The sequence below is a fragment of the Chiloscyllium punctatum genome, chromosome 22 (genome assembly GCF_047496795.1).
Source record: "Chiloscyllium punctatum isolate Juve2018m chromosome 22, sChiPun1.3, whole genome shotgun sequence".
NCBI classification, from domain to species: Eukaryota; Metazoa; Chordata; class Chondrichthyes; order Orectolobiformes; family Hemiscylliidae; genus Chiloscyllium; species Chiloscyllium punctatum.
The window spans coordinates 87,611,468-87,632,520 of NC_092760.1; the positions used below are offsets into that span (position 1 = coordinate 87,611,468).

The 21,053-nt window shown below is 43.5% G+C and overlaps 1 protein-coding gene across 15 annotated transcripts in view; it reads right to left on the minus strand.

Annotated features, from left to right (window-relative positions):
* Positions 1-21,053, minus strand: part of nav2a (neuron navigator 2a) — a 1,091,104-nt gene that overhangs the window by 453,011 nt on the left and 617,040 nt on the right. Inside the window, exon 1 of one of the 15 annotated variants that reach the window (XM_072592782.1) lies at positions 19,620-19,907. The exons of the other annotated variants lie outside the window; for them this stretch is intronic. Within the exon in view, the coding sequence (XP_072448883.1) occupies positions 19,620-19,670 (51 nt within the window). The 5' untranslated portion in view covers positions 19,671-19,907. Of the gene's footprint in view, positions 1-19,619; positions 19,908-21,053 lie in introns of those variants that run through there. 15 annotated transcript variants of the gene reach the window in all.

Sequence of the window (21,053 nt, forward strand, 5' to 3'; positions counted from 1 at the left end):
ATGTTCTTCCTTTCAGAGGCTGCTCAAAACCTTCCAATCCGACCCGTGGGCCACTCAGTCACCAGACTTGATGTTGCCTTATGTGGCTTCTTGTCATACTTTGAATTAAAATGTTTTTGTCAAGCACCTTGGAATGTTTTACATTCCTTGGGGCAGCACAGTGGCTCAGTGGTTAGCACTGCTGCCTCACAGCACTAGGGACACAGGTTCAATTTCTGCCTTGGGTGACTGTCTGTGTGGAGTTTGCACATTCTCTATGTGCCTGCATGGGTTCCCTCTAGGTGTTTTGGATTCTTCCCACAATCCAAAGATGTGCAGGAGAGACGAATTGACCATGCTAAACTGGCCATAGTGTTAGGTGCATTAGTCAGGGATTAATATAGGAAAATGGGTGGGTTACTCTTCAGAGGTTCGGTATGGACTTGTTGGACCAAAGGGCCTATTTCATATTGTAGGGAATTGAATCTAATCTATTTAAAGGTGTTTTCTAAATCTAAGTTGTTATTGGTCTTGTTTACACGGGATATCAAACCGAGGTCTTTAATACACAAAAGTAGAAGTAAATACAGACCTCCTTTTCCAGAGCAGTAGAGATGCTCTTTTAAAAACTGAGCCCTCAATCAACATCAGAAAAACAGACTATCTGCAGTCACATCACTATCTGTGGGAGCTTGCTGGGAGAAAACTGACTTGTGTATCCTATATTCCTGATAAAGGGCTTTTGCCCGAAACGTCGATTTCGCTGCTCATTGGATGCTGCCTGAATTGCTGTGCTCTTCCAGCACCACTAATCCAGTATTTGGTTTTCAGCATCTGCAGTCATTGTTTTTACCTTATCCTATATTAGAGGTGACCATACATATTTTGATGGCTTTGGAAGGTACTATGTAAATTCAGTTCTTCCTATCCAAGTGTTTTGGGTCTGGGGCTTACTGTTCAAACTCAAACAGCGATTACTTCAGTTTCATTGACTTTAGACAGTGCATCACAGGTAAAAATAAAAAGATCCAACTTTCAAACTAACAAATAACTCAGCTCTGTGCTCAACATTGTCCTTAAGAAGTCACCAGTCATAACCATCAAATGTGAAAATTAAATTTTCTTTGCTCTGCATGAATTTGACCTGATCATCAACTTTCCTCTACTCATTCACGAAAGTCCTTGTTAACTGTCTGCTCTCTACTTCGTTTGTTCACAAATCACTTTATACAAAACCATTTCCATCCCTCTCCCCCATCCCCACCACTCCTGCAAAACTAAACTCTCTAGCTTTTTAATCTCTCAATAAATAATTCTCCATTTACAACACCATTGCCTCTTCTATCATTTAGGGAAACACTAGGGATCAGAAACTCATTCCCAGTGACTTGCCAATTATTCAAACTCCCAGTTCTGGCTAATTCAAATATTTTCCAAACTAACCTGCTCACAGATGCCATGTCACAGGTCGAGAGAAGGAAGGACTTGAACCCAGGATCGCTGGTCCAGAAGTAGGGACATTAGCACTGAACCAGACAAGCTTTTCGAATGATTGTGAGATGCTGCTCAAAATGTCACCTGACTAACTGTAAGACGAATGGACACACCAGGCCTTCAAACTGCCCACAGAGTGAGGGCTTGACATACACATCTCCCTGAGAGACCTACTGTCCTCACAGTCGTCAACTGTCCTCCGTTTAGTGTAATGAGCAATCCTTTCTCAGCTGCATACTCAGATAATTTAGTGAAGTAGCTTTTAAATTGGATCTGAATTAATGTATTAAATGGTACTGAAAATGGAGCCATGTCACCGGAGACTTTTATCTTGCACCCATCAAGACAAATGCGAGTTTTTAAAAATCATTCACTGGATGTCGGTGTTGCTGGCTGGCCAGCATTTATTGCCCATTCCTAACTTCCCTTGCGAAGGTGGTGGTGAGCTGCTATTGTCAGTGAGCTGTTAGAGAGGGAGTTCCAGGATCTTGAACACTGAAGGAAAGATCTGAATTCACAAACATTTTGCAAGAAAGGGTAGTCAGCTCCACCATTCAGTTAGATCATAGCTGTCAGATTTTAACCTCAGCTTCACATTCCCGCATATCCCAATAATCTTTCATCCCCTTTGTAATCGAGAATCTATCCTTTCTTTTAGAAAAATTTAAAGATTCTGCATCCAAAACTAGGTGGTGATTGGCTTGGAGGGGAACTTGCAGAAGATGGTGTATCTACTGTCCTTGCCCTCCTAGATAGAGGTGGTCATGGGCTTGGAAGGAGCTGTGTAAGCAGTCTTCGTGAATTTCTGTAGTGCGTCTTGTCGATGGTACACAATGCTACTACTGACTGTTAGTGGTGGAGGGATTGAATGCTGGATTATGTACTGGATAGAGAGCTTTTCATAATGTTGAAGTTCTTATGAACTGTCTCCATAACTTTATTTTCTTCTGTAAAGTTCAGCACAGCCATCTGCTTGGCTCTTTCAAAGGTGCTGGGGTTTTGGCCATGTCTTTAGTGACTATATGGGGCCAGTTAGCTCAGTTGGATGGCAAGTGTGTGTGGCTCAGGATAACACCATTAACACAGATTCAATTCCTGTTTCAGCAGAGGTAGACAATGGGACATGCCTGAGAGAGTGAGGTGAGGGGCAAATAACACACTGTGAAGAAAGGTCACTGGACTTGAAACTGACTCTGGTTTCTCTCCACAGATGCTGCCAGACCTGGTGAGTCTCCAGCAATTTCTGCTTCTGCTCCTCACAAAACAAAACTTTCCAAGTAAATGTCACAGGCTGAAGAATCACCGGTTAATGCCTTTTGACAGAAAACACATGAAATTCATGTGTTTTTTGCAATTTTTACAGATTTGTGTGTTTGTTTCCAAGGCTTCCATCTGTTTTTATAGGGTTTGTGTACACTGCTTATCCTAAATACTTCATGAATGGGTTTTCATTGGCAGGGCAAGGTTAGAAGATGAGAGGAAACACTTCTGAAATACTGCATACAGTTCTGGTTGCCCTGCTATTGGAAGGATATAATTAAATTGTAAAGGGTGCAGAAAATATTTGCCAGGATGTTACCATGAGTGGTCAGTTTGAGATAGAAGGAGATGCTGGATAGGTTGGGACTTTTTTCCCTGGAGCATTGGAGGTTGAGGGGTGAGTTATAAAGGTTTATAAAATCATGAGGTGCATAGTTAAGGTAAATAGCAAAGGTCTTTTTCCTCGGGTAGGGGAGTTCAAAACCAGAGAACAGAGATTTAAAGTGAGAGGGGAGAGATTTAAAAGGGACCTAAGGGGAAACATTTTCACAGAGGATAGTGCATATACAGAATGAACTGCTAAAGGAAGAAGCAAGTACAGTTACAACATTAAAACATATTTGGACAGGGACAAGGATATGAAAGATTTAGAATGATATGGATCAAATGCAGGCAAATGGGAAACCTGGTGAGCATGGACGAGTTGGATCAAAGGGTCTGTTTCTGCGCTTGATCACCCTATGACTCTATAGACTAGTGAAGGGATGTTTGGAGGTGAGAGTGGTCTCACACTGATCTCAAGAAGTGAGATGATGTGTTGGTGATTAGAGATAGCCTTGGCATTGGCAAGCCTTCATCCCATGCCTGGTTTCCTGAGGTGACATGCCCAACCTCAGATAATGCCCACTGCCAATGGGTGAATAAAATATTGGTGGGCAGTTTGAGTAGCATGAGAGGTGATGTCATTGGGACATCTCAAATCCCATCTGAAGGCAATAGTCTGGCACCTCACGCTGCTTAAGACTGGAGTAAAATGTCACTTATCGTAACATGTGAACTTCCTAACTTTCCCAAAGCAAACTGTAGTCAATATACTATTTGATAGTTTAGGGTTTGTTTTTATTGCATATACTTAATATCAGCCAATATAAATTACATTAAAAATGAAATAAATCATCTCATAGAATAAATCACATTACAGAAAAAACTGCAAGTGAAGCCAGAGGGAAGTTGACGATAGAGTTTCTGATGTTTAGCCTTTAACTAACTGTGACATTTCTCTTCGGATGATTGGCGTTACCATGTGAAGATATAGCTGTGAGATGTGTTTGCAAGTAATTACTTCCACTTTCTGCTGTGCTTCACAAATCGAAGACAGACCACTTCAAAATTCACCCATCAGAAATGCGGGGATATATATTTGAAAAATCACTGAAATTTATAGCGCAGAAATGTACAGCAGCAGAAAGGGCAGGCCATTCAGCCTGCTATTGCCTGTGCTAAATGCTTGAAAGAGCCATCCAATTGCATTAGACCATAAGAAACAGGAACAGGAGTAGGCCATTTGGCCTCTTGAGCCTGCTCCACCAGTCAATAGGATCATGGCTGATCTGATATTCCTCCTGTTTCTCAAGAAGTGGGATGATGTGTTGGTGATTAGAGGTAGCCTTGGCATTGGCAAGCCTTCATCCCATGCCTGGTTCCCTGAGGTGGCATGCCCAACTTCAGACAATTCCCACTGCCATTGTGATTCACCAACTGATTAGATTAGATTCCTTACAGCGGGGAAACAGCCCTTCAGCCCAACAAGTCCACACTGACCCTCCAAAGAGTAACCCACCTGGACCCATTTCCCTCTGACTAATGCACCTAACACTATGGGCAATTTAGCATGGCCAATTCACCTGACCTGCACATCTTAGTGACTGTGGGAGGAAACCCACACAGACACAGGGAGAATGTGCAACTCCACACAGACAGTCACCCGAGGCAGGAATCAAACTCAGTCCCCTGGTTCTGTGAGGCAGCAGTGCTAACCACTGAGCCACCATGCTGCTCTAACTAATCACCAATCTCTCAGGTAGACATAAGGACTCTATTTTTATTATTCTTTCATGGGATGAGGTTGTCACTTGCTAGGTCAGCATTTGTTGACCATTTCTAATCGCCCACAGGACAGTTCAGAATCAACTACATTGCTGTAGGTCTGGAGTCACATGCAGGCCAGACCAGGTGAGGAAGGCAATTGCCATCCTGAAGAACATCAATGACCCAGATGGAGTTATTCAATAATTAGCAATGAATTCCGGATCATCATTAAACTCTTAATTCCAGATATTTTTTATTTGAATTGAAACTCCACCATCTGCCATGACAGGATTCAAACCCAGGTCCTTAGAACATTATCTGGGTCTCTGGATTGGCAGTCCAGCGATAATACTACTAAGTCATTGCCTCCCTCTATTCTCTGCTCAACATTCCAGCTTCTCCTCATAACCTTGCAAATTATTTATCATCAGAAACATGCCTCATTCTCATCTGAATGTTCCAGCAGAATCCAATCCTAATGGCATCTCATTTGGTACATTCTGGATCGCATCAGCTCCCTCACTGAAATAGTTTCTCATTCCTCTTCCACGTCTTTTGTCAACGGCTTTAAGTTGATGTGGAGGTGCCAGTGTTGAACTGGGGTGGACCAGGTTAGAAATCACATAACACCAGGTTATAGTCCAACAGGTTTATTTGAAATCACAAGCTTTCGGAGCGCTGCTCCTTCATCACGTGAAATAAGACTCCAGCGCTCTGAAAGCTTGTGATTTTAAATAAACCTGTTGGACTATAACCTGGTGTCATGTGACTCCTGACCTTGCTTTAAATTGACAATCACTGGTCTGAGGAAACAGTTGCTCTTGACTGTCTCAATGTTTTGTTAAAACTCATAGCTCCCCCATCTGAAAGGGCCTTTCTGCTGCTGCAGTAACAGAGGCTCATTTGTTAGAGAAGGTTTCACCTGCAGTAAAGCAGGTATCCCAGTGACCCTCAATAGTGTTGCTCTCAGGCACTTAGAGCTTTCTCTCAGCCAGTGCTTCCCAAACCGTCTCTCACTTTCCATTCTTGATGCTTGACTGTAGTAAGAGCCCCTCCGTGAGGGAGAATGTCTGACAGAGTTTAGCGTACAGCTGTTGTGACTGGGCCAGAGTTACCCAATAGCCAGTACTGCTTCCAATCTTGCAACCCCAAAGTTTTAGCCAATGACCTTGATTGGGGACCCATCCCCCAAGTAAGAGCAGGAGCATGTAGCAAGCAACATATATGCTTTACTGCCCCAGATGATCTTTAGATGCCTAATTCCAGCCTGTGTAGATCATTTAAACTGCAGGTCGGAGTGTGGTAACAATGTAAAGATGATGCAGCCCCAGAAGACCAAGGAGAGAGATGACTGGCAATAGTTTAACCTGCAGGTCACTCACGCCTTGGCTGAGTAGACAGACTTCCATGGTAACCTCAGCTGGTACAAGAACTGAACTCATACTACAGGCATCACAAACCAGCTGTCCAGCCCACTGAGCTTACCAACTGCTATATTATAAAGTGGGCCATGAGCTACAGAAGGTGTAAGAGATGTCAGTTTAAACGTTGATTTGGAGATGCCGGTGTTGGACTGGGGTGTACCAAGTTAAAAATCACACAACATTAAGTTATAGTCCAACAGGTTTATTTGGAAGCTTCCAGATGATTTTTAACAGTTTAAACTAGGAAGGAGGGCCAGAAGGAAATCAATTGGTAGGTATGCGGTTTTGAGGGAAAGGAGAAGAATCTAGGCTGAACAGAGAGGACTGAGGAGAGTCCAGCTTCAAAACAAGAATCGCAGAAATCGTTGAGAAATTCAAGAGGTCCGGCAGCATCTGTGGAGAGAGAGAGAAAAACTGAGATTCAGGTGCAGCGACCTTTCCTCAGATTCTTTCAGCAGCTCTGAGAAGGGTCACTGGACTCAAAACATCGACTCTGCTTGTCTCTCTACAGATGCTACCAGACCTGCGGAATTTCTCTGGTGGTTTCTGTTTTTGTTTCAGATTTCCAGCATCCACAGTTCTTTGTTTCTTTTTGGTTCAGAAAATGAATCAAATGGGTCGGAGAGGATTGCAAGGTTTAGTTTGAATCTGATAAATGTGTCCATGAGTAGTGAGGAGTTCGGTGAAAACAGAGACTCTGTGGCTGAAGAGAAGGAGTCTGTTTCTGTGACTGACAGCACACAACGGATGTGGGAGATTAGATTAGAGTGGTGCTGGAAAAGCACAGCAGTTCAGGCAGCATCCGAGGAGCAGGAAAATCGACGTTTCGGGCAAAAGCCCTTCATCAGCTATACAGGCAGAGAGCCTGAAGGGTGGAGAGATAAGTGAGAGGGGGGTGGGGGTGGGGAGAAAGCTGCATAGCGTACAATAGGTGAGTGGGGGTGGGGATGAAGGTGATAGGTCAGGGAGGAGGGTGGAGTGGACAGGTGGAAAAGAAGATAGGCAGGTAGGACAGGTCATGGTGGCAGTGCTGAGCTGGAAGTTTGGGACTGGGGTGAGGTGGGGGAAGGGGAAATGAGGAAACTGTTGAAGTCCACATTGATGCCCTGGGGTTGAAGTGTTCCAAGGCGGAAGATGAGGCGTTCTTCCTCCAGGCATCTGGTGGTGAGGGAGCGGCGGTGAAGGAGGCCCAGGACCTCCATGTCCTCGGCAGAGTGGGAGGGGGAGTTGAACTGTTGGGCCACGGGGCGGTGTGGTTGATTGGTGCAGGTGACCCGGAGATGTTCCCTAAAGCGCTCTGCTAGGAGGCGTCCAGTCTCCCCAATGTAGAGGAGACCGCATCAGGAGCAACGGATACAATAAATGATATTGGTGGATGCGCAGGTAAAACTTTGATGGATGTGGAAGGCTCCTTTAGGGCCTTGGATAAAGGTGAGGGAGGAGGTGTGGGCTCAGGTTTTGCAATTCCTGCAGTGGCAGGGGAAGGTGCCAGGATGGGAGGGTGGGTCGTAGGGGGGTGTGGACCTGACCAGGTAGTCGCGGAGGGAACGGTCTTTGCGGAAGGCGGAAAGGGGTGGGGAGGGAAATATATCCCTGGTGGTGGGGTCCGTTTGGAGGTTGCGGAAATGTCGGTGGATGATTTGGTTTATGCGAAGGTTGGTAGGCTAGAAGGTGAGCACCAGGGGTGCTCTGTCCTTGTTACTGTTGGAGGGGTCGGGTCTGAGAGCGGAGGTGCGGGATGTGGACAAGATGCGTTGGAGGGCACCTTTAACCACGTGCGAAGGGAAATTGCAGTCTCTAAAGAAGGAGGCCATCTGGTGTGTTCTGTGATGGAACTGGTCCTCCTGGGAGCAGATACGGCGGAGGTGGAGGAATTGGGAATACGGGATAGCATTTTTGCAGGAGGTAGGGTGGGATGAGGTGTAATTCAGGTAGCTGTGAGAGTCGGTGGGTTTGTAAAAAATGTCGGTGTCAAGTCGGTCGTCATTAATGGAGATGGAGAGGTCCAGGAAGAGGAGGGAGGTGTCAGAGATGTTCGAGGTAAATTTAAGGTCAGGGTGGAATGTGTTGGTGAAGTTGATAAATTGCTCAACCTCTTCACAGGAGCACGAGGTGGCGCCAATTCGGGAGATTGAGTTGTTTCTGATGTAACCCTTTGGATTTAATGTTCTATTTCAGACTTATAAGAATTCAACTTTTTTCCTTCTTTTAACATTAAAAGTATGACAGTTATGTATTAAAGTATGTGAATGATTAATTTTAACTATAAAAGAATCAGTGTTCCATATTTTGCATATTCATGTTCCGATTTTTCCTTCACACTTTTTTGTATTCATCCTCAGTGAAGCGATATAAGGTAACTTCACAACTTCAGTTGCAAAATTACTATGTGTTACAGGTTATATATCACTCTTTGAGAACCAGTCAGGATGATATAAAAGGGTAGTTGTTTTGTTAGAGGTTTAACTGCTGGCTTTTCTTACACCAGGTTGGCACAGTGTCTTTCTCTTTCATTGTGATTTCAGAACATAGGGATTGAAATTGTATCTTACAAATGGTACACATCACAGTTACTATCGCAGAGGTGTTTTGTGACTTCATGCACAGTTGAGAGGAAGCTTGCTTATATCTGATGTTTATATCAAGTTTGAAATTTAGAAAGCAATAAACCCAGATACCATTTGTAAGATATCCCATTAAAACTTTTCTTAATATCCCCATCCCACCATCGCATTCCCTTACTAGGAATTTCACTGATTCCAGCTTTGAGCTCTAAACTCCAGGCCAACGTGTTACTGTAATTTTGACTCATTTCCACATGAAGCACCTCAGGGTGTTAACAAGTGTATTTTAAATGCAAGATGGTATGTTGTTAGTTTCTTTCTCAGAATTATTTGAGATATTGGCATTGTGAAAGACGTGTATTGGGGACAGAGGGAATAAAAAGGCGTTGTTGGAAATGGAAAGGTAAACAAGCTGAAAAGAAAAGGGCAACTAAGACTGTTTGAGCAAAGGTGTTTGGGAAATGGGCATTGTGCAATGTTATAAACTAAATCCCACCTGAAGATGTGTCAGGTCTGACAGATGTCAGGGATACTTCATAATTGTGTAAGGAGAGAGAGGGAGGGAGAGGGAGGGAGAGGGAGAGGGGGAGAGAGAGAGAGAGAGAGAGGGAGAGAGAGAGAGGAGGGAGAAGGAGACAGAGAGAGTGAGAGAGTGAGAGAGTGAGAGAGTGAGAGAGTGAGAGAGTGAGAGAGTGAGAGAGGGGGAGAGAGAGGGGGAGAGAGAGGGGGAGAGAGAGGGGGAGAGAGAGGGGGAGAGAGAGGGGGAGAGAGAGGGGGAGAGAGAGGGGGAGAGAGAGGGGGAGAGAGAGGGGGAGAGAGAGGGGGAGAGAGAGGGGGAGAGAGAGGGGGAGAGAGAGGGGGAGAGAGAGGGGGAGAGAGAGGGGGAGAGAGAGGGGGAGAGAGAGGGGGAGAGAGAGGGGGAGAGAGAGGGGGAGAGAGAGGGGGAGAGAGAGGGGGGGAGAGAGGGGGGGAGAGAGGGGGGGAGAGAGGGGGGGGAGAGAGGGGGGGAGAGAGAGGGAGGGAGAGAGAGGGAGGGAGAGAGAGGGAGGGAGAGAGTGAGGGAGAGAGTGAGGGAGAGAGTGAGGGAGAGAGAGCGAGACAGAAAGAGAGAGAGAGGGAGGCAGAGAGAGGGAAACAGAAAGAGAGAGGGAGGAAGAGAGCGAGAGAGGTGAATGACATACATGTCCATTCGCTGTGGTTGCTGGAACGCAGCATGGAACAAACCCATTGGTCCAACCACTCCATGCTTACTATATTCCCTAAATAAACTACTCCCATCTGCCTGCACTTGGCCTATATCCCTCCAAACATACCTTATTATCCAAATATCTTTTCAACATTTTAACTGTACCCACAACTACCACTTCCTCTGGAGGTTCATTCCACACATGGACCACTCTCTGTCTAAAAAAACTTGCCCCTCATGTCTTTTATTAAATCTTTCTCATCTCACCTTAAAAATATGTCCCCCCAGTCTTGAAATCTCCCACCCTAGGGAAAAGACACGGATTATTCACTTTATCTATAGCCCTCATGATTTTATAAACCTCGATAAGGTCACTCCTTAACCTCCTACTCTCCAGAGAAAAAGACCCAGCCTCTCCCCATAACTCAAACCATCATTTGGAACCTTGGAGAAAGAAGATTATGGGACATCATAAGAACTGCAGCCTTACACTGATTTGGTACACTCTGCAGATTAATTGACCAAGCTTGGGGGGAATTCCATGTGTAAATATACTTTCTAAAAGAATCTTGAACTTAAAGTGCCTGCGGAAATGTATTTAGGAAGAACATAGCATGCAGAACCACTACCATAAGACAATGTAACGATAAGAATTAAGACCACAAGTAGACTATTCAGCCCCATGGAATTGTACGCAAATTCAGTTTTATAATTGAAGCTGCTTCCGAGGCAATTTAAATATGAGAATAAAATGGGTCATTTCAGAATAAGGACGGATGCTGCTCAATGCAATATATAACCCACTACTCTTTCAGCTTCAGTTCTGAAGAAGTATCACACCAGACATGAAATGTTTCTCCAACATTTTCTGTATTTGTTACCATCTCAGCTCAGTTCATCTGCTGTTTCCACTTGAGATGCCTCGTGGAAGAACACAAGGGTTATTTGTAAGTAAGTAAATATTAATGTTCTGTTATCATATCCAGAAAGCACCATCAGTGAATGCATTTCAGGCAAAAAGGAGAGAAAAAAAACATGTTGCGGAGGAACAAAAAAGGCTAACAAAAAAAATTATAAGAAAAAGTATTTCTTTTTCCAATTAAAATTTTGAACATATCGGAATTTCAAGCAGTTTCCTGCCTGACTGATTTCACAGCCATGATCCTGAATTTGTTTGAACATTTGTTAAATCTCACTTTGCAACAGAGCAGCTGTTCAAAGATGTTCCATGTGAAAATGAAACAGGCAAAAGGAAAGGGTTTCTATTTCCTAGCAATGTCACTTGAATGCTGCAAATAAGCAATGGCTGGAGGCAGAGGGCAGAAACTGAGACTCGGGGAGAGGGATTAGTGCCAATTACTGTTACTCCAGTTACTGCTAACCAGATAAGACATCTGTTCTGCATAACCAAACAATAAAATGGCAATTAGGTTATGTTCAAACACTTTTGCTATCTGTTTGGCATGGCTTTACAAAATGTGAAGAAAAATAGCTTATTAGCCCACCAACTCATGTGGGATGTAGTTATTTTCTAATCATTCAATTCATTTGGGATAATTTCTGAACAGAAATCTTATTGGGCTCATGTCAATATTCATTGAATGATAAACATTGAAGTTAACCTTTTTGAAATGGCTTGAGACAGCTGGTACTATGACTTGGTTCCTCAGGTTTTGCACTTACACCTTTATATAATTGCACATGCAAACATCTTACTATTTATCAATACTTTTTAAAAATCAATCAGCCCAGCCCCATGACACCCATCCAGGGGCAGGTAGGCCTTGAACCTAGACCTTCCTAGCCCAGGGGTAGAGACAATACCACACAGTCCCTAAACACCCTAGTTATATACACAGGAGAGAAAGATAATAAACATGACAAAATGACATTTCATTGTCCAGTGTTTCTGGCATTCATTATTGCAGTCAAGAAGTCAGGAAAATGGATATTAATAAAAGAAGCAATCAGTAAAATGACTGCAAAAGCTTTTGCTATCGTGAATAAAATGACAACTTTCCTCCTTCATCAGTAAATTCTGGTGGTGATGGAGGCTCCAAACAGGAACAAAGCTTGCGTGGAAGTGCTAGTCAGGATTCAGGAGGCACTGGATGTAAGCTGTGTGAAGTCACACACACATGCACACGCATGCATGATAATTTAACATCATTGAACAATCGGTCCATCATGTTGGACATGTGGATGACATCAATGTGGCACTCCTATCAACCAATTAAGCAGCTGCTTCATGAACATGCTCTACATTATCGTCAAAAATGTCGGTCACAGCAATTGAAAATTTTCATTATTTGAGGGCTTAGAATTACTCCTGAGTTCTTTGACGAGTAGATAACAAGTATAAGTCTTTATAAATACTTATTTTGTGGAATGCTGACATCACTGGTAGATCTGGAATTAATGGTTACCATTAAACTACTGTCAATAGGTGGAAAAGACCAATTAACAACTGAAAGAATGTGAACGCTGGGAATCAAAAACAAAAGCAGAAATTGCTGGAAAAGCTCAGCAGGTCTGCAGCATCTGTGCAGAGAAACCAGAGTTAACATTTCAGGTCCAGGAATCCTTCTTCAGAACTCAGTTCTGAGGGAAGGGTCACTGTACCCAAAGTGTTAATGCTGGAAAAGGCCATCTGGTTTACTAATGCCTCTTGGGGAAGGAAATCTGCCATCCTTACTTGGTCTGGCCTACTTATGACTCCAGACACACAGCGATGTGGTTAACTCTTAACTGTGTTCTGGGCAATGTTGAATTGACAATAAATGCTGGGCAGGCCGGCAATCAATGAATAGAAGCAAATATCTGTCCCTAATTGCCCTTGAAGTTTGCTTGCTCAAGCCACTTCAGAGGAAATGTGGCACTGGAAAAGCACAGCAATGTCAGACAGCATCAAAGGAGTAGGAGAGACGACGTTTTGGGCATAAGCCCTTCATTAGGCATGTGGAGGGGGAAGGGGGCTGAGAGATAGATGGGTGGGGGTGGGACTGAGGGGGAGGTGGGAGGGTAATGGTGATAGTGGAGCAGATAGGTGGGAAGGAAGATGGACAGGTAGGACAGGTCAAGAGGGCAGTGTCGGGTTGGATCTGGGATGAGGTGGGGGGAGGGGAGATTTAGAAACTGGTGAAGTCGATGTTGATGCCGTGTGGTTTTAGGATCCCAAGGCAGAAGCTGAAGCATCTTCCTCCAGAAGGTGGGTGGCTAGGATTTGGCAGTGGATGCGGCCCAGGACTTGCACGTCCTTGAGAGGGTAGGAGGAGGGGTTGAAGTGGCCAGCCACAGGGCAGTGTGGTTGTTTGGTGCATGCATCTCAGAGATGTTCCCTGAAACGTTCCGCAAGTTGTGTCTTGTTCCCCGACGTAGAGGAGACCACATTGTGAATGGACACAGTAGATGAGACGGGTGGATCCGCAGGAAAATCTCTGCTGGATGTGGAAAAAATCTTTGGAATCTTGGATGGAGGTGAGAGGGCAGGTTTTACACCTCGTGTGGCATCAAAGAAAGGTGCCGGGAGTGGAGGGTGGCTTGGTGGGGGGCATGAACCTAACGAGGGAGTCACAGAGGGAATAGGGGTGGGGAGGGAAATATATCTTTTGTGGTGGGGTCTGATTGTAGGTTGGTGGAAATGGCGGAGGATAATGCGCTGTATCCAGACATTCATGGGATGGAAGAAGAGGACCAGGGAGGCTCTATCCTTGTTGCGGCTGGAGGGGTGGGATTCAAGGGTGGTAGTGCAGGTAGTGGAGGAGATACGCTGGAGGGCATTGTTGATCACTTTGGAAGAGAGGTTGTGCCATATCTCCTCCACCGCTAAATCCAAGCCACCCAACGACTGGAGGAAGAACACTTCATATTCCACCTTGGGACTCTCCAACTACATGGCATCGACATCGACTTCACCTGTTGCCAAAATCACTCCTCCCCCCGCCCCATCCCAGGCAGAACGCTCCAACTCAGCACCACCCTCTTGACCTGTCCATCTTCCCTCCTATCTATCCGCTCCACTCTCCCCACCAATCTATCACTATTACCCCTCATCTGCATCCACCGATTGACTTCCCAGCTACCTTTCCCCCCAAACCCACCCCACTATTTAACTCAACCTCCTTCCCCTTCCACTTTGCTGAAGAACTTATGCCCGAAACATCGACTTTCCTGCTCCTCGGATGCTGCCTGACCTGTGTTTTCCAGTACCACATTTTTTGACTCTCATCTTCAGCATCTGTAGTCCTTACTTTCTCCCATTGATGGAGGGAAGGCATGCACAAAAGGTTTAAGGCAGAAATGGTGAATTTTGAGTGAACTACACAGCTGTTGATGGCTATAGATTGGGAGGGGATTTGGTTGGATTGTTGGTTTACACAGCACTGTGATGCCAACAGCATGGGTTCAATTCCCATCTCTGGTTTGAGGTTACCATGAAGGACTCTCCTTCTCAACCTCTTCCCTCACCTGAGCTCTGTTGGCCCTCAGGTTAAATCAGGGGTGGCACGGTGGTACAGTGGTTAGCACTGCTGCCTCACAGTGCTAGAGACCCAGGTTCAATTCCCGCCTCAGGCAATTGTCTGTGTGGAGTTTGCACATTCTCCCCATGTCTGCATGGGTTTCCTCCGGGTGCTCCGGGTTTCCTCCCACAGTCCAAAAAATGTGCCAGTTAGGTGAATTGGCCATGCTAAATTGCCCGTAGTGTTAGGTGAAGGGGCAAATGTAGGGGAATGGGTCTGGGTGGGTCGCTCTTCGGAGAGTCGGTGTGGACTTGTTGGGCCAAAGGGCCTGGTTCCACACTGTAAATAATCTAATCTAATCTAAATCACTGCCAGTCGCTTCTCTGTAATGAGAGTAGCCCCAATGCTCTGGTAAGACTATGGTGATACCACAACAATAGATTGGGAGGACAACAATTTTAAATCTGGACCAGGAGCCAATGTAGGTTTTTTTTATTATTCACTGTGGAATGTGGGTGCCACTGGCTGGACCAAGATTTATTGCCCATCTCTAATTGCCCTTGAGCTGTTTTCTTGAACTGCTGCAGTCCATTGAAAATCCATAATGCTGTTAGGGAGGGAATTCCAGGAATTTGACCCAGTGACACTGGAAAAGTTTCAACATAAACAAGGATAAGAATAATGAGCGAGCAGGATTTGGTAAGAGTCAGGATATTGGCAATGGATTGGAAGCAAAATACCGTGGACGCTGGAAACACAAACAAAAACAGAAATTGCTGAAGAAACTCAGCAGGTTTGGCAGTATCTGTGGAGAGGAAATAGAGTTAATGTTTCAAGTCTGATATGATTCATTAGAGTTTAGAAGGTTGAGGGGAGATCTAATAGAAACTTACAAGATAATGCATGGCTTAGAAAGGGTGGACACTGGGAAGTTGTATCCTTTAGGCGGGGAGACCAGGACCCGTGGGCACAGCCTTAGAATTAGAGGGGGTCAATTTATAAAGGAAATGAGGAGACTTTTCTTCAGTCAGAGAGTGGTGGACCTGTGCAATTCATTGCCACAGACTACAATGGAGGCCGTGACGTTAAATGTCTTCAAGGCAGAGATTGATAAATTCTAAATCTCGCAAGGAATTAAGGGATACGGGGAGAGTCTAGATAAGTGGAATTGAAATGCCCATCAGCCATGATTAAATGGTGGAGCGGACTCGATGGATCGAAAAGCCTTGCTTCCACTCCTATGTCTTATGGTCTTATGATTCTTCAGAATACATTCAGTTCTAAAGAATAGCCATATCAGACTGAAAACATTAATTTCAGACGAGCTAAACTTTTGGAGAGTTAAGGATAGGAACCAGCGAGGAAAGAAAGGTTTAAAATAATCAAGTGTGGAGGTGATGAAGGAGGAGGATTTCAGCACCAGATGAACGAAGGCAGGAACAAAGACTGATGGTCTGCCAAAGGCAGCAGTAGGTGGTCTTTATGATTGGTGACGTACAATGTTATGGGCTGGGAGCTAAGTTAGCAATTGAAGAGACACTGAGATTCAGCTGGAGAGAACAGCCAAAAAGGGGGATGAAATCTTTGGCAAGTTCTTGGAATTTGTGGCTAAAGGTAATGAACTCAAATTTCTGACTGCTAAACCAGTCAAAATTGTGATGCATCCAAGATTGGATACGGAGCAATGACTCTAACAAAATAGAGGGACTGTTAGCAAATAGGCCAAGATGATTATGCAGAAATTGAACAGATATCATCAAGTACACTGTGAATCTAACTTCATAACTGGGGAATGATGTTGCTAAGGGACCATCAGATAACTTATGGGAAAAAGAAGTTAACTTATTTCCTGAAATTTGAAGCTCAATGAAATGGCACGATGAATATGACAAGGACTCAGACACACAAATAATTCCCAATATTTGAAAAGAAATCTACATGAAAGAGAAAAAAATTTGGCAAAATTCTAAAATTATTTTTCCTATGTAGGAAAATTCCTTAAAAATTTGAAATCAAAGAGAATGGGACATATATACACGTATATAATATAGTACAAAATCCCAGTCAATTTTTGGCTGGTTTCATTCTGATCACATCAAAATGCAAAAGCAGGACATTGTGGATACATAAGCAAAACAAGGAACTATGGACGCTGGAAATCTGAACCAAAAGCAGAAATTGCTGGAGAAACTCAGCAGGTCTGACAGCATCTGTGGACAGAGAAACAGCATTAAAGTCTGGAATCCAGTGATCCTTCTTCAGAATCATCTGAAGATGGGAAACTGGACTCAAAACGTTAACAATGGTGGATACATAGCCTGTACCAAATAAAACCATCAAATGTTAGCTATTCAGAATTCTATCCTGCAGAATTATCTCCAATATTTATCAGGAGTCTGCACTGAGAAATATCCTTTTGTTTTCAGGTGATTGATGTTGTCTGCAAAGGAAAATAATTATCCTGAAAACGTTTCTAGCTACAGGAAAAGGACAACAGTATCAAATGATGGGCAATAACTTACAGCAAATGTATCAATGTTATGTGAAAAGAAATATAATTTGATGCAATGGCCTCACTGACTTCAACCAACAGAAAGAGCAGCATAGCACAGCTCAACACTGCAGTTTCCACACTGTTAATGCCTTATCCAAGCTCCCCTATTGGGATGCTGTAAGCTAGTGATCTCAACATGTAAACAATGATGTGAGATAATCACAGAGTCGTAGAGATGTACAGCATGGAAAAAGACCCTTCAATCCAACTTGTCCATGCCAACCAGACATCCTAAATTAAGCCAGTCCCATTTGCCCACACTTGGCCTGTATCCCTTCCTGTTCATAAAAGCATCCTGGTGCCTTTTAAATGTTGTAATTGTATCAGCCTCCACCACTTCCTCTGGCAGTTCATTCCATACATGCACCATCCTTTATGTAAATAAGTTACACCTTAGGTCCCTTTTATATCTTTCCCCTCTCACCCTAAACCTATGCCCTCTAGTTCTGGACTCCCCATCCCAGGGAAAAGACTTTGTCTATTTACCCTATCCATGCCCCTCATGATTTTATAAACCTCTATAAGGTCACCCCTCAGCCTCCGACGCTCCACAGAAAACAGCCCCAGCCTATTCAACCTCTCCCTATAGTTCAAACCCATCAACCCTGGCAACATCCTTGTAAATCTTTTCTGAACCCTTTCAAGTTTAACAACATCTGTCATGTAAGTATATCAGGGCTTAGTGATTTGTGCAACCACAGAATGTACCCTTATCACTGCCCAGGCTGGCACACTGCAAGTAACCCCATATGGCCTTCAACACTGTAAAGTCAAGACAAACAGACAAGTATCAGATTTCTTCCAAACTATGCTCTCCAGCAACATAGTCCCATGTCATCTCCTCCCCCGAGAGAAGAAGGTGAAGAGGAGATCTGAAAGAATTTTGCAAAATCATCAGCAGGCTTGATACAATAAACAGGGAGAAACTGCTCCCACATGTAAAAGGAGTGGGTACAAGAAGGCATAGATTTAAAGTGATTTATAAAAGAAGAGAGAGATAAGAGAAAACCTGCATCACTCAGTCAGTAATTAATATCCGGAATGCACTGACTGGAAATGCAGTGGAGGCAGATTCAATTGAAACATTTACTGGACAATTATTTGGATAAATATTATGCACAGGAACATCAGGGAAAGGGCTGGAGCTTTACAGCAAGTAATGATGCTCCTGTGAAGAGTCAGTGCAAGCATGATGGGTCAAATGGCCTCCTTCTGTGCCTTAATAATTCTGTGATTCTGTCCTTACTCATATCCTGAACAGATGAACAGTATAGTCAGTTCTGTTAAAACATGTGTTTATCAATGCGCGTTGGCTTTTACGTAATTGAATAATTTAGACAATTATTTGTAGAACACAAACTTTCCTCACCTGTATTGGTCATATTGCAATTCTGGCCCCATTAGTTTAAACGGAGCGGCTATTGCGCCATTTTCTTAGAACGCGAGATTGCACGAGAATGGAACTATCACATTATATCAGAACTGACTACATTTTTTTTAAATTTGACTTTTCCTCCCATGACAAAATATGCTTTAAGGCAAAGATAGATTTTTGAACAGTACGGGAATGAAGGACTATGGTGAGAGGGCGGTTAAGTGGAGCTGAGTCCACGAACAGGTCAGCCACGATCTTACTGATTGGTAGAACAGGCTGGAAGGGCCAGACAGCCTACTCCTGCTCTGAGATCTTACGTTCTTATACTGGTTAGTTCAAATTGAAGTAAATTGTTTTGAAAAACTAAAAACTGATGTGGCAAATCCAATAAAACATAAAAAGCAATGAAACAGGATTTTTTCAATGATTTCCATGTAATCTGATATGTAAAATAAATCTGAAACACCTTTTTAAAAACATCTACAAAAATGAGCAGCATTCTGTTTATTCAGCATATCTCGCAATGTATCTGGTAGGAAATGTAAGCTTGCAGGTCATATTACTGTCTACATTTACAAATTATTCTATTCTAACTTCTTACATTTTCAAATGGATATCTGCAATTTCTACCATTGCTCTGATGATGTGAGTTATAGCAAGACGAAGCGGTGCTGAGAGTGATTGGACAACAAGATAGCCTAGCTGCCTTGCCCTTTAAGCAGGGGATTGATGTGTAAACACTTCAGCATTATTAGCTCCTGCATATTCTCAAACAATTCTTAACTGGAAGAAAAAAATGCCTTTGTTAACATCAACATCCTCATCCACTTGGAATACGGTTAACAAGCTGAGCCAGTTTCCAGAAGTCACTATTATTTTAGCAAAGAGAGCCCTGATAAACACATAGCATTTAATAAACACTTATCCTCAATTGCTGAAACAAAATGCAACAACTTTAATACTATTTGCTCTTAATATATGCAACTTGAATTTAGTGCCACTAACATCATGTCATAAATCTCTTTCGAGATATTTATTACAATTTTTCAGAGCAATCAATATCCTTACCCAAATATCAATTTTTGAAATGAAATCTATTTAACAAGTCACAAACACAAAGCACTTTCTCAGATTCTCTTCCAGGACTGCTTTACAACTTTGACCACATTTTGCCTGGCATCACCTTGCTTTCTACATTATCCCTCTGCTGAAACATGCATGAGCCAAAAATGTACCAGCTTCATGGTGACATTATTCTGTTCCCAACGCCACAGCATCACGGACATTGTCTATTCACCACACAGCCACCTGCTTCTTAGCACGTCAGATCCCAGCGACTGACAGAAATTGCCATTACAAATCCAAAGTCACTCCACGCATCCTCGAAAGATGCAAGACTCTGCTTCCCTTTAGTTCATGCCATTCTGGACCGAGGTTCATTTTTGATTGGGGTGAGATACTGTGGGAAGATGCAAGGCACAGACTGTCAATGCAAGCAGCTTTCAGATTCGCAATGTGAACTGCAAATGAGCTTCAGGAGGGAAATCAGAACACAGAGGCTTCCCCTCCCCCTGTAACCACAAAGCCATCGAGATTGGGTGTCCTTAGTTCAGTGTGGGGCTCTCTCTTCTCTTCAGACTGTACAACGATCAAGGAAACTCCCTCTCAGTTTCAGTAACTGTGGCGCAGCACTCTGTCCAAACAACACATGTGGAACAATGGGAAAAGAATTATGAGATTCCCTTAAAAGTTAAAAAAAAATCACTGTTTGATAAGGAACGCAGCCAATTGCTTTCCATTAGGAATACAAGAATTTCAAGTTCTGCTGTCCAAAGTTAAGCAGGCAGGAGAACATTCAAGCTGTCCTCTGTTTTATTTCTCAATGTAATACCTCACTGTAAGCAGGCATGCTGCTGAATAGCCATCATGCAACTGGCCTCGATGTTCAGAGAAAGGTCACAACTTTCGAGGGAGACAGTGAGAGTGAGAGTGAGAGAAAGAGAGCGGGAAGGAGTAAGAATTGATGAATGAGTCCCTAGAGAGGCAGGGACAAACACCAGTTTAAACATGAATGGATTTGTGGTCCCATGGAATCAAATGCCTGTAGCTTTCAAGAAAAGGAAGTATTTCCAATACATTTTTTTAACATCTAAAAAAGAACAACAATCAGTGTAAGGTCTGCACTGCATGTCATTCTTCTCTGGCACAGGGACAGCTCTATTCTCTTTTTTATCTTCTGAAGGATCCAGGGTAGCATTGCTGTGCATAAATGACAATACTGTCGTTAAAGAAAAAAAATGCAACACAGTTTCAAACATAGCATCTCAAATGGTGGTAAGGATCTAACTGTTGCAATGCATCTATCATAATTACTTATATTATGGGGGGAGTAGCATAGAAGTTATTCATTCGTTCTGTCTGTGTAACATATTGAGCACGTGTACAGTTAGAACTGCAATGTTTTTATAGGTCAGCATTCCTCCTACACGAGTCATCAGATGACAGAGCAAAAGTGCAAGGAAATTGACAGGAAGCAGATGGCTGTATAGTATGAATGAATTTGAGCTGCATACACATGGTTATCACAAAGGCTATTATCGTCAAACTGAGGAGGATGTCCGCTCAGAACCAGTCTATTGTTTTAGTGGGAACACAGCCTGTTGCACACT